Here is a 13,996-nt window from a genome sequence, read left to right as displayed (position 1 = left end):
TGATTAAGAGTAAACGCACTGAAAATAACTGGGCTTCCCAGTTCTCTTACAGCTTAGCTCCATGGGAAATGAAAATCTCAACCAAAGATTCCTCCAAGTTCAGGCCCATAAAGCTGCTGACATGAAGCGCATAGTAGGGTCACAGAACCCCCCCCCCCCCCAAAAAAAATAAATAAAATAAAATAAAATAAAATAAATAAATAAAAACCAGCACAAATAATTTCCTGTTTCCAACAAGAAGGGTGTCCTCACATCCTAATTGGACCAGAGGAAATGCCACACAGCTGCTCTCAATGACCAACTGACAGAAATGTATTGGCTCACTTTAGGTCACCGCTCAATACCGCTCAAGTAGATATTACAACTGGGGTCTGGGGATGAAAACAGTCCAATGAGAGTAGCCTAACAAACACAAGGATTTGTGGACGTCTCATGTTCTGAAGCTACAGACCCCCACGGACAGAGTACTGTAGGTACTTGGTGGCGCAGGTTTACGGCTTAACAGCCAGCAGACCACAGCCCAATCCACCTATTCAAAAAGCAACAGCCATTGTTACACACCTCTGTGAATCAGAACTGGAGAGGATTGTTTTGAAACATGGAACCCCGATATCTTCATGGTGACCGAGATGATATCGAATTGTTACTTTCCCCTTCCCCCCTCGCATGTTACAAACATCCAATGAATGGGAAAAATTTGACTCTGGCCAGGATTAAATTGAGAGACCTGCACTTTCATTAACATGATAGGACGCAGTCATCGGAGTGATCAAATAATCCCCCCGCTCACAATGCAGCCCTGGGTGGGCAATGGCCACATGAAACGCTATCATTCGTCAGCTGGTCAAGCTCTGCCAAACACATGCTTCGCTCTGGCCCTTTTAAGTTCTCTGGCCTCCAAATTAACGTGATCTCCTCGCAGCTAAAATGATGGATGGAATATTCTGTGAAGTCAAACCGAAGATTGATGATTACGCTTGAACCCAGAACAGTCTGATCCTTTAAGAAAAAAACTCATCGTTGGCATTTCAGTCAAATAGAGCTTTGGATAGCATGCTTTTAATTATGCGTAGATATGACTTAAAGTCCGTTAAGAAAGCAAAAGAGAGAACGCAAAACTGCAAAAGTTATGTAAATAACAACGGCAGCTTCTGTACAATCTACGGGATGAGAAAAAACAATCGGCTTTTGTAACGTATTCCAGTTATGACTTTGGAAAAACAACTCTTCTTGTGCAACAACTAATTACATTACATTACTGGCATTTGGCAGACGCTCTTATCCAGAGCGACATACAGTTGATTAGACTATGCAAGAGACAGTCCTCCCCAGGAGCAATGCAGGGTTAAGGGCCCTGCTCAAGGGCCCAACAGCTGTGCGGGTCTTATTGTGGCTACACTGGGATTTGAATCACCGATCTTGCGTGTCCCAGTCATTTAACTTAACCACTACGCTACAGGCCGCCCGTAATACTAATCACCCATTCCACTGGCACTGCAAAAAAAATAAAAATAAAAAAAAAAATAATTTTTTTTTTTTTTTTTTATAAATAAAAAAAAAAAAGCACAGTTACATCCTCGTATTTCTGGAGGAGTGAATAATGTGTGCCTTGGGAGCCTGATGCGCTGAGAGACGAGTGACAATGATAGGTGTCTGCTTTTAGTGCAGGCCTGGTGAACAGCCGAGGTCCCGCCAGGGAGAGGCTCTTCACCCAGCTCCTCAGAGCCACGTTTCAACAGCCCGGAGGGGCTCAAAGAGACCCCGTACAGTATACCTTACACCTTACACTGGGTGGTCTTACGGCTCAGCCTTATCAAAGATTAGCTTTCGTAACGCGACTCTTTTTCCAGAAGGGCCCTTTATTGGAGGTGCAAGCTTCGAGGTTTCAGTACCAAAGTGAAAAGAACGAAGCAAAACATCCAAGATACGGCGTGTTGAAACACAACACTACGACTGAAATTCTGCGGCGATACATCTTTTGTGATTGTGTCTCCTCCGAGCACGTGAAAATGTGAAAGAAGTTTACAGAATGTTTTATTCCGAAAAGCTATTAAACATTTTTATTTGGGTCAAAATGACATTCCAAAGAATTGCACTAATTTTATCAGGTGCATACACAGGCATACAAAGTATTAATTTCCGGGTGAAACAAAACATAATCTTGAGAAATGTAATCATCAAAAACTTCCCCCATTCTTCAAAATATCAGCATGTGTACACATAAATTATTCTGGAATTATTTGATCACTGCAAAGCTTTGGTAGTAAGAGATGGTGTGGAACGAGATGGTACAGATGAAGAACAGGGTAAGGTGGAGGTGGGGGTCGGGGTTGGTGGGGTACAGGTTTTTGATCTGGGTGAGAAAATCCCACCAGTGTAACATCTGGCGTTAGAGAACACCCATCCACACTTGCTGAGGAGGCTCTTGCTGCTAGCAGTTTCTCCTTCATATCCACACATCTGAGGAGCAAACACAGTCATCTGGCAGACAAAAATGTAAGAACGCAACAACGCTTTCAACGCAAATGATTAGTTCCACAGCAAGTCTGAGGCTCCCGGTGGAGTAGGAAAACCTTTCAATGGCAGCGTATGAAATAAACACCTTCTCTGTCAACAAGCGGCCTCAGAAACAGGAAATAACAAACCATTGGTTAACTGAGATGCTGCTCAACTATAAATGTGAGTGGTTTGCAAAATTATGGACAGCTGAAGGTGGCAGTTATTATAAATTGATAATGTCTAAGGGCCCTGTTTTGCAGGTGCAAAGCAGTGCTACAGTGCTAAAATGAACTTGTGATATATTCTCGCTTGCCAATGGGAGCTAGCTATTTCGAGCTAGCCTTAGCTGGTTTGACTGCTGAAACAGGGTGCTATTTGATCTCTTTAGGCAGTAAAGCCAGCGGTCCAGAAATCTCGGTATCTAGCTTAATGTGATGGTGATATATTAACATGCCTGACACATTCCCAAATCACTTTAGAGAAGTAAAACTTCAGATTGATGCTTGAATACACAAAAGTAGGTTTCATTGGCAAGTGTTTTGAGACGGTGAGAATTGCTACAACCATTGCTAGCTAGCTAACTAGGTCAAACATCCTAACACATTTGCCTCAGTACCTCACTTTGTGTAAATCAACAATGCGAACACTTAAAATGTGCACTGGGAAACAACTGTAGGTTCCTTCTGTAATATAAAAGATAAAAAGCTGTGAAGATACAGTATGAAATGTAGGCCTGTTGTCCTTTGACAGAAAATCAAATTAGCATGCATAGAACTGTACAACATGCATTAAATCCGTCACACAATCTGAATAAAATATCAGTGAACTACCTTCACATGAACTTATCCCTTGCTCATATGCAATGAATTAGCAGAACCATGTTTAAGTTTAATAAGGGCATAACACGAACCAGCACACATCAGAGATGATGGAAGAGAACAGGTGCTGGTCATTTATCTGTGCAAGCTTCCCATTACCCAAATGCCCTCAAACCCGGGTCATACGCCTGCAAGGGCCCCCAGCCACATCAAGTCCCCCATAAAAGCACTGCGAATATGGCACTGATCACCACCGGAAGGGAGCTGGATGCAGTTTAAAGTCAAACAGCGCTTGGTCAACTGCTTCACCCTGACTGCAAGCCCATTCCGCATTAGCCTGTTTCAAATTCAACACAAGGTAAAGGTTTATATGTTCATGACATGAGTCACCCGATAATCTATTCAATTACTGGTGCATGTTTAATGCATACTAAAAGTAAAGAATATTATATCTTTTTTTGCTACTTGCAAAAGAAATACCATTGATGATTGATATTTTTATCAAAGCAGTAGTGTCTGTTATCCATTTGACCGTAATACTGATTCACAAAAACCTTTTTTCCAGTTGAAAATAAAGATATATTAATATTTCATGGACTGTTTCATTTTCCACTTGCTGGTGAATAATAGGACGAATAATCCGTAATGAGAATGTATAGCCCTTACAAAGCTACGCACAGTATATTTTTCAGATGCCCACACATGAGTAAATGTTGGCTGGAATACATTTAAGCAATGTAAACATACCAAAGAGGTCAGGCCTCGTCAAACCGTATTACGATTACCTGTTACTCAAACGCTCGCTAAGAGAAGAGGTATTAAGTGCTCAAACGGGCGTTCGATTTGAGAGAGGGAGGGGGGAGGAAAATAAACATTTTTCCAGCACACCTTTTCATCAGAGGAAGCACTTTGTTGGAAAAAAATAGAAGGGGGGGGGGGGATCGTGTCAGCATAATATTGTTGGTGATATACAACACTGTATTTTGTTCCATAGGCTCTCTCTCTCTGTTTCTCTCTCTCTCCTTTAAACACAGGAAGAGGTATATTAGACACAGCTTGATTCACAGCTTTTTTTTGGGACTACAGTGGTTTCTTTGAATGGCCGTGGAAAGGAACAAGCTGTAACCGGCTCTTTACGCGGCCGTCACGGCGAACGCGGGCTGGAGGAGTCGGAGTGGCTTCTGCCCGGGTCTGTTTTCACAGTCAACACGCATGAGCGAGACCCCGAGTCCCTGGGCTGGGCAGAGAAGCCGCCCCGCTCCTCGTGTGATCCTGTAATTACCCACCCCAATGGGGCATGTACGAGAAGGTCACGCTTTAGCGTGTTTCTGCCCTCCATCGCTGCACGTCAGGAGGCCATTCTGTTTGTCTTCCTCATAAAACACAGCATGGTGGGCCTGACAACAATGCCGTGAGCATTCTCCGGGCTGCTTCTGGAAAGTTCCGTTAATCTCTTTAAAGCGCCGTCGACTGATGCGTGCGGACCAGAAACCACACGGACTCTGTTCTCGTAAGTCGTAATGTCATTACAAAGCACGTGGTCACCTCGCGTCTTTTTAAATTCCTGATTCATTCGGACAACAAGGCGCCCCTGGACAGTAAACTCCTCCGTCACAGTCTCCCTGTAACCCATTTCAAAAGCTTGAAAGGCTGTTTCTGCAGCACAAGTCCCATCTGCCATTACAGCTCATACTAGACCATCTCCTGATATACAGCGTTTGTCATACAATTTACTGTACTTAGGCATCAGGGTCACAGTATTGTTAAAGCGGTTAATAACGCTTTATCGTTATTTTTTTCTGAAAATAAGAGATTTAGCATTTGCAGTTAGCAAGTGCCTGAAAAAACGAATTATTCTCAGAACTGAACATCAATATTGAATGGATCTGCAGACATACACATGTAACAGAAGCAGCTCCATATGTTGCTTGTGTAGCAAGGTTCCTCACAGACTAAAGTGTCTACATCATTTCAGCCAGGTGGGCTGAGGCCTTACATAAAGTGAATGGAGTGAATAACAGGGACCTTTGTAACATTACAAAACATACGGTAATGGTATACCATCTTCTCAATTCTAAGCTCTGAATGTCTGACTGGGTAGTACTGCGCAAGAACTAAAGTAAATACACAAATTATAAATCTCCGGTGACACCTTTTCACCACATTCTGAAAAATGCGCGCACCAGTAAGGTAGCTGAAGTATTAATGTCTGAACATGATGATGGGCATAAGTAAACCCTGCAATGGGTAGCGATATAAACCCACCGCTCAGACCTACTGTAAACCAATACGTTTATTTAAACACGCTACCAAAATAAACAGGTAAGCTTGCAAGTAGATACGGTTTTCGCGTGTTAGTCCTTAATGAGGAGGGATTTTGAATCATAAACAGCCTGCATTAGCCAGGTCGCTATCGAACGCGACTGTGCAGTGTTTGGCTATACGCACGTGCTGGCAAAATGTTTTCTGGGTGCCATATGAAAGGCAGGGGTTATGTTATGTTCTGCGTGTTTTTCACTTCTAAAAAAGCGTAAGGTTGGAAGGTTATGATTGGAGGTAATTAGGAGGACTGGAAGGTAGAAGCTGACATGAACAGTGAAGGAGGGGGTAGATGGCAGGGGTGGGGGTGCATGACTGGTGGGCTGTCTTTCCTCCAGAACTTTACACAGTGTGGAACTTTATTCAGGTCCTCACGGAATTGCGGGAATATTTTTGGGGAATCCCGTTACGTAGCCGGTGGAGTGCTGTAATGATGTACTCACGGCCATTTTCCCACTGCGGTGAGGCTCCTCGCGCTCCGCCAGGGCTTTCAGGAAGTTATCGTTGAGTTCCTTTCCTGCACTCGCCAGTGTCCTGGAAAAGACAACATTCGGAATGGTTAGAAACGTTTCTTTCTAAACAGTGTTTAAATCTTTCAAGGGTCTTTATTGAAGCCCTCGGTCTCACACAGGGCTGCACTGTTTTCCAGGCTTTGCCCTTTTGCTTGGTAATTGCCACCAGCACTCTGAGGCACTGAATGAATTCCTCCTGTTCGCCGGTATTGAAAGGTCGCATGAAAAATGTTCTTTTTCCACGGCCATCAGCATTAAACGGGCGAAATTAAACATGGGTGCAAAGTCAGCGTTTGGTGCTGCTCGAAAATGAATCTTTGGCTCTTTCAAATAAAACGAGTGATCAGGAGAAAAAAAACACAAAAGAAGCGGTTCTCGCTTTTTAAACTTTCGGTCCATTCCAAACTAATTTATGGCTGAGGTAGGTTTTTCAAGTTGCCCAATGTTAATTTAATTTTTTATTTATACTTGCACATATCGAGGGGATATGCAGTGAGGAACAAATGAGTGTGCACACTGGTCTAATTACATTGAGGCTGAAATCACTTGTGATTTGGCATAATGAAAAACCAATAAGCCCCTTCTTCTTCCTCTTCATCATTATTTCATTTATTATTTTTAATCAGAACACATTGTAATAACATAATCTAAATTAAGCATACATTTCATAATTATGAATAAAATAAGTGAGCTCCCTTTATCTGTAAAACTTTAGAAGAAAAAGACATTTCATATCCTATGTGACAATTGCAAAGCACAATTTGAAGAACCAACTAGGATTTGAAGGGCAACACACTAGCGCATGTTCAAACCTCACAATATCCTAATTGCAAACGTGCCTTGATACCCCATGCACTGGCTCTGCATGCAAACACACTCGAACACGCCACTTTGATCTAAGCCACTTTGTGCCCTGGTTTTTGCTAATTACTTTTGTGTCCGACAAACGAAATGTCTACACAATAGATATAAACTTGAATTACACTTTACAAGAGGGAGGACATGAATACAGAGGTTATGATGAAAATCTGTTTAATGTTGTTGTCCGTTTCCTCCTTTTGTTAACTGAGCACACTGCTGCTTCTCCTATGAAATGAATTCTTTCAAGGATTAAATGATTTCGTTTCATATTATGACAGCTTTTTACACTTTAGTTGGCCAGTTTCCATGGAAACAAAGTTTTGGCATACACTGTAGTCCCCACACACCTGACAAAACATTTGTGCTGATGTTTTAAACAGTTAACAGAGAACTACCCATAACAGAGCCTTGACGTTCTTCCAAGATTCACTGCGATGAACCTTTGTCAGGTCCACATGAAGTTCGGAGAGTCGTCCATGGCCAGTAAACAAGTAACTGAGAAACCTTTTACTGTGGTTAACACACTCGGCCTTCAAGGGCTGGCTTTTCTGGAGAAATCCGTTTATTTTTATATGAGAAGGTTATAAATGTTCATTTGTAGCTAAGAATTCAATAGGACTTTCATCGGATCCCATGTATGGTCTGAGACTTAATTCATCTTAAAGGCTAAGTCCACGGTTCCACACTGAAACCACTAGTTTATACCACACAACTGAGTTATATCAACATTGCATAAATTGAGCATGAAAATATACTGCCATTAAGTCACCCATGTTATCACAAATGTACCTATTCGCCTGAACTTTTTTTAAATCAGCCAGCTCACAAGGATGTAAATAATTAGTGCAAAATGTATTCTGTGGAGTACACTGAATTCCAACACATCCAGTATTCCCTCTACTTTTCTGATCACTCAATAAGGATGAGACTCTGTGCTGCCCAGCTGAGAAACTGGTGCCTCATTGAGCCAACATGGAGCTTTCTGTGCTGTGCAGTAGTGAAACTGGAGGGGTCCCATCGCACGCGGTGGGATACCTTTTTGTTTGTTTTTATGGCCCTAATTAACACTATCATTAGTAAATCTGTGATGAATCGTCTAATGAAGTGATATTAATTCCTAAATAATTAAAGCTGAAAAAAAATTTTTTTGATGTCCTATTTCTTCATGTTTCACTGCTTGTGAATTTGCTACTGGTGGCAATGCAAGGAGACTGACACAAGTTTTCATCTTGTATTCTAATTGACCAAGGCCCCTGAGAAAGACACAGTCTCTATTCCCATAACAGGACTAAACGAGTCTGACTCCATTTAACTTCTCCATCAACACTCAGCAAAGGTTGAATTATGTATCAAAACAGTAGCCAAATCTCCTCATGGGCCTTCTTTGGTAAAACAAGCAAAAGCAAATTATTAAAACATCATAGCTTCCCCACCCTGCTTGTCAAATACCAGGGCGAGCAAACATCTGTGTATCTTGCCAGGAAATCTACTTAAACTTCAGAGAGAAAAGGCTAGCCTAGTTCATGAGTCACTGCTTCACAGTACATATTTATTTATACATTATCCAAAACCTAGCTACAGAAGGTATGTGCAAGTGCCATACAAAAACAGACAGTGATTTGCTCTCAGATGTGTCCGTCCATTGGTGCTGTCTCAGCCTCTGTCTGTGAGATGGAACAGAATTTCTCAGTTTGGCCGTTTAAGGTTTACCTTTAAGAATCCACACCTGGTTGGTCCCTGGGCACGTCACAGCTGCAGTAATGCAGTCACAGAGTGCGGTTTTTGCAGATTGTATCTGAACACGAAGGTCTCATATTTGTGCAAGGTCACATGACCATTACAGGCTCCCAAAATGCCTGCTATTATGCTAATGTTTTAAAGGCCAGAAGTCACGCACCTGCCCTTGCCTGGAGGTAATATTCCTAACATGAGCCTGAAGCCCCACACTGTGCTAACAGGCACGATAATGGACAGCACGTGGGGTCCTTCCCAGACTGGGGGCTTTGTGACTTTAGTCACTGTGAGGAATGCACTGTGCACACCACAGTGTTGCCGTGGTTTTGTTTCATTAGTTCAGAGTTATGAAAGGAATTTAAGAAAATAACCATGTCCTGGAGCCCTTCCATGTCGTCCAGTCAATGATTTCTGTCACATATTTGGCTGCGTTTTATTCGGAGGGAGGCCTAAAATCTCACTTGTATATGAGATTCACATATGCTCAGAAAATTGTATTTGCATAAATATGCTTTACAAATCAAAAATGATAAAGACTTCATGGTGCCTGGGAGCTCATACAGTAATGGATAACATGTTGATTTAATAAACATGCATACATATTCCAAATGGCAAGACTTTATAAAGGTTACAGCTTGGAATGATAAACTGAAATAAAAAGCGTGAACAATTAGAATGAGCCACACTTTTCTAATATTATGTATACAGGCAGGAGACACACAGCTTTGCTTTGGAGAATTATAATACTTAGTTGAACATTATTGGATAAATTGTATTTCTGATCACACCCTTATTTCAGTGGAATAATGCTGCAGCCTAGGTGTACTTGAGAAACCCATTTGAAAGTGACTTCCTTAAAGCATCTTGGCCTTAAAACAATTTAGAATAAAACTTTTGGCTCAAAAAATTGTATGTGAACAATGATAAAACTATGTGTTTAAATACAAACTGTTGTTAATTTATTTAAATAGATACCTGTCAATGGGGGGACAGACAGTGTGGGAATGCTAAATGGTAACGTGCTAGGTGAAAATGCTAAGTGGTAACGTGCTAAGTGAAAATGCTAAGTGGTAACGTGCTAAGTGAAAATGCTGAGTGGTAACGTGCTAAGTGCTAAATTAGTGTGAAAAACGTCTCACCCTCCTGAGAGATAAGGCTGTATGTCAAAGCACAACAATGAAGAGAAAAACAGAAATCGCATATGGGCCAAAGTTCAAGCACACGATTGAAAGGCGTTCTTTCAAATATAGTCCAAAGTCAACACGCTAGTGCTGAGCATTACGAAATCGTAAGCGCCGTTAAGCAATTGTCATCCTCGACATGTATTTAAGGAATGCGTTCCACAGAGACCTGAAACACGCAGACGACTATTTTTCAGGGGTCTTTCGCTTTGACATTGTTCGGTAAAATGTGTTTACATGTCATGCGTTGGATGAGCCAGCGATGATGGCGTGCAGCCGTGTTGAATTACGGTGAGATTACATCAACGCCCGTGGAATGCACGAGGAGTATCATTTTCATGTGAATGTTCTTATTGAAAACGTACACAGAAGTCCTGGAGTTAGCAGGTGGTCTGCTTCCCTAGCGATAGCATCAGTACCTAAAGCAGCCTGGAGAGCACATGTGAACCCCATCCCATTAAGAGATGGAATGGAGCATAAATAGACATATGGGATCATATCCTTGAGTAGACTGAATTCAAGCATATCCAGTCATGCCTGTATTTTTCTAATTGCGCAATAAGAATGAGACTTTCTGTGCTGTTCATTCATGTTGTGAACTGGGGGCACATTGAGCCAACACAGAGCTTTCTATGCAGCTCAGCTGTGAAACTGGGGGCATGTTGAGCCAACATGGAGCTTTCTATGCAGCTCAGTTGTGAAACTGGGGGCACGATGAGCCAACATGGAGATGTGTGTTCATTACTTAAAAATGTTAAAAATGTATACACATCAGGAAATGTCCAGTTTGTTTAACTGCACATTTTCAATGTAATTATTGAAGCAGAAGAAGAAAAAGAGTACGACTTGATGGGATAAAGTGCACCATGCACATACCAAGATGTAGGACGAAGAGAAATTCAGTGGAATAGATTATGCTGTGACTACACACTACATACCAGATTATGTCAACATTTAGGATCATATCCTTGCAGAAATGTTAATTACTTAGAGTTTCTTCTTCCTAGATATCAGTAAGTGTGTATTTTTTTGGATTGTTAATAATCTGTGGAAAGCAGATGTTTTGTGAGGTCTTCCAGGCAGAGGAACATCTTTACATAACGTTGCCTGTTCAGGGCTGTACCGAACTAAACAAACAACACATGTCGGCTCGGGAGAAATCTGCTTTTCACATTGCCCTGTGCGTGCTCTTTGGTGTGTCACTCCTCATACGCAGCAAGCCACAAACCAAGATTAGTAGCTAAATATTTATTAATAGACTCCCAAAATTATTTTGTATGTCTCCTCATGTCAGAATACTGAATGTGCCATTTCTGTTGCCTGAATCGGTGCAATTAAACATTTCTTAGGAGCCCTGAGTCAGAAAAAATAAATCTTTTATATAATAATATATTTTATATATTTTATTTGATTGAAATTGGAGATTTAAACTGACGTATTGAACAAAAACCTGCAGGGGTCTGGGCACCTATTCCCTTCATAACAGAATACCGTGAGACTTTTGTTATTTTCCATTTTTAACTGTTCAATTGTACATTGTGGAATGAAACGGAACAAAAAACGAATATAGAAATAGAGCAGAAATAGAAAATTGCCACAAAAAAAGAATTATACAAAGCCAACACATGCTAGACAGGAGTAAATTTAGTTATGTTTTTCATCAGTAGAGCTGACACTGGACTTTTTACACCATAACTGTTCATGTCATTAATCACAACGCTTGTACAAATCACTGTTAGCAGTCATGCTAACCTATCTTAACGGGGACCAATTATCACAGCCTTACTGTACTCACTGATGGTTCAAAGGGTTTGGGGTAAAGACGATTTTCTGCTAGATCCAACAGCAACACATGAAAATGGATAAGTGTGGAGGCGGCTCGTGGTTAAACTTTATTTCCTGCCCTTTATGGTTAAGAAACGGTTCCAGGACACATTGTACCAATACTGTGGGTTTTGTTGGTATCTTTATTTATGAGCCCAAGATGCAATCCTACATCTGCGTGATGCTTTAGCACACATTCAATGGAAACAGTGTCAAACAGATGTGACTTAATTATGTTTTATAAGGAAAACTAAAAAGTTGCCAGATGCCACAAAACATAAAAATGTTTCCAAGAAATCATATCTTACTTCCAACAAACCGCACCATCATGCTCCACATATTGTACACACGATACAATTTTGGCAGCATATTACCATTACTACTGTTATTAATTTATTTGGCTCATATGCACACGGTTGGACAGCCCTGCTCTAGCTGTTGAATGAGGTGTGCTGTGTTAGGGCTGGAGTGAAAGCCTACAGGATGGTAGATCTTCAGAAACAGAGTTCGACAGTCCTGCTCTAGCTGTTGAATGAGGTCTGCTTTGTTAGGGCTGGAGTGAAAACCTACAGAACGGTAGATCTTCAGAAACAGGGTTGGGCAGCCCTGCTCTAGCTGTAGAATGAGGTCTGCTTTGTTAGGGCAGACCTACAGGATGGTAGGGCCCTGCTGTAAACATGCTCCAGCATGGGGTCGTGCCCTACAGACAGTCTGATGCTCAGCAGGCCGCTGTGTGATTAGTGGTGTCTGAAGGTCTCAGACAGTGGGGCTGTCCCCATCTCAGTGGAACATGTGCATGTCCGCAGGACACCGCCGTGACCTGGGCTCACAAATATGGGAGACCGTTCCCAATGAAAAGAGAGAGAGGGAGAGAAGAGGGGACTGCGAAAGGGTTGAGGAATAAGACTCAGTGCTCAGTAGCAGTTAACACAAGTCAGACACAACCATCATAATCATCAGTATCATTACCATCATCATGAATCATGTGTTTTTTTATTCATATTTCAGCATTTTCCGCTGAATTAGTCATGTCACACTTATTCACTTTTCTCATTCATATTTTAAACAGATGGTTGTAGAAAGTAGGCTAGTGAAAAAACCCTTGCTGACTTCGTAGCAGTTAGCACAAGTCAGACACAACCATCATCATCATATCATTACCATTACCATTACCATCATCATCATCATCATCATCAATATGATCTGTATGTTTTATATTTATGCACATAAAATGAATGACACACCATGTTACACTCATTCACTTTTCTCATTCATATTTTAAGGAGATGAAGAAGGCTATAGAAGATGGGCTGGTAGTAGGAGCCAAGTCTGGAGTTATTTCACAACCGTGTAACCTGGCACCGAAACGCAACGCAATGTCTCTGAAGCTAAAGCCAAGCAGAGCCTCCTTTGATAACACCACTGAAGTGGGCTCACTCAAAGACAAAACAAAGACAAGCCTGTTAAGACACACACAGTAGACAAAGTGGTACAGAGCACCAAAGCTCTTGCCACAACTCAAGTCCGCATTAATCCAAGTGTTTGACAAGCTCGCAAAATGGTCTGCAGCTGATTGTAGATGAAAAGCCTTCGATAGACTTATCATGGATATTCAACCATTTTCTCTGCTGTCTTGTGTTGACCTTCAGTGCATTCTGTCTGCAGCCCAGCTGTGGAAACAGCTTTGTGTTGTGACGTCGGACATCTTTGTGTCATTAAAAAAGCGATTGAGTTTGACACAAAAATAGACAGACCGCATCATCACATGTGCTCAATACTTCATGGCTCTGAGATGAATCAAGTTTCCTCAAAACACCATGTAGCTAAAACAAGTCTTATGCAATGCAATGTCATCATAAAACTTGATTTTGAATTTCGAGGAAAAGTAGTTGAGGTTTCGCAGTCAAGGTTTTAAATACCAAGCTGACAATATGAATCAGAGTTCTGAAGTACTGTAATTTTAGTGCATGAAATATTTTATCCCCTATTTCTCCCAACCCCCTGCTAGTTTGTGCCACCACAGCCGCCTGGTCTGACCAGGAGTGGCCGCCATAAGAGGGATGAGACCAACAAAACATCCCTATCACTCCCCAGTGAGACTGAGCCCACTGCTTGCCAATGCGGACCTCCAGCACGGTGTGACCGGTACTCGAATACCCAGTCGCTCACGTGTCGCTGGGAATGAGCGCCTTGGCAACGTGAGCCATCCAGAGGCCTACATTTCAATGCGTTCAAATGTGAGCCTTTA

At 41.7% G+C, this 13,996-nt stretch overlaps 1 protein-coding gene across 1 annotated transcript in view; it reads right to left on the bottom strand.

Moving 5' to 3' along the window:
* The window catches only part of cfap299 (cilia and flagella associated protein 299), a 77,649-nt gene that overhangs the window by 42,243 nt on the left and 21,410 nt on the right, over positions 1 to 13,996 (bottom strand). Inside the window, exon 3 of the mRNA XM_061259615.1 lies at positions 6,080 to 6,170. Within this exon, the coding sequence (XP_061115599.1) occupies positions 6,080 to 6,170 (91 nt within the window). The remainder of the gene's footprint in view (positions 1 to 6,079; positions 6,171 to 13,996) is intronic.

The sequence above is a fragment of the Conger conger genome, chromosome 11, assembly GCF_963514075.1.
Source record: "Conger conger chromosome 11, fConCon1.1, whole genome shotgun sequence".
Lineage (NCBI taxonomy): Eukaryota > Metazoa > Chordata > Actinopteri > Anguilliformes > Congridae > Conger > Conger conger.
The sequence above is the reverse complement of the archived record's forward strand: the minus strand, read 5'-3'. Positions and strand labels throughout refer to the sequence as shown.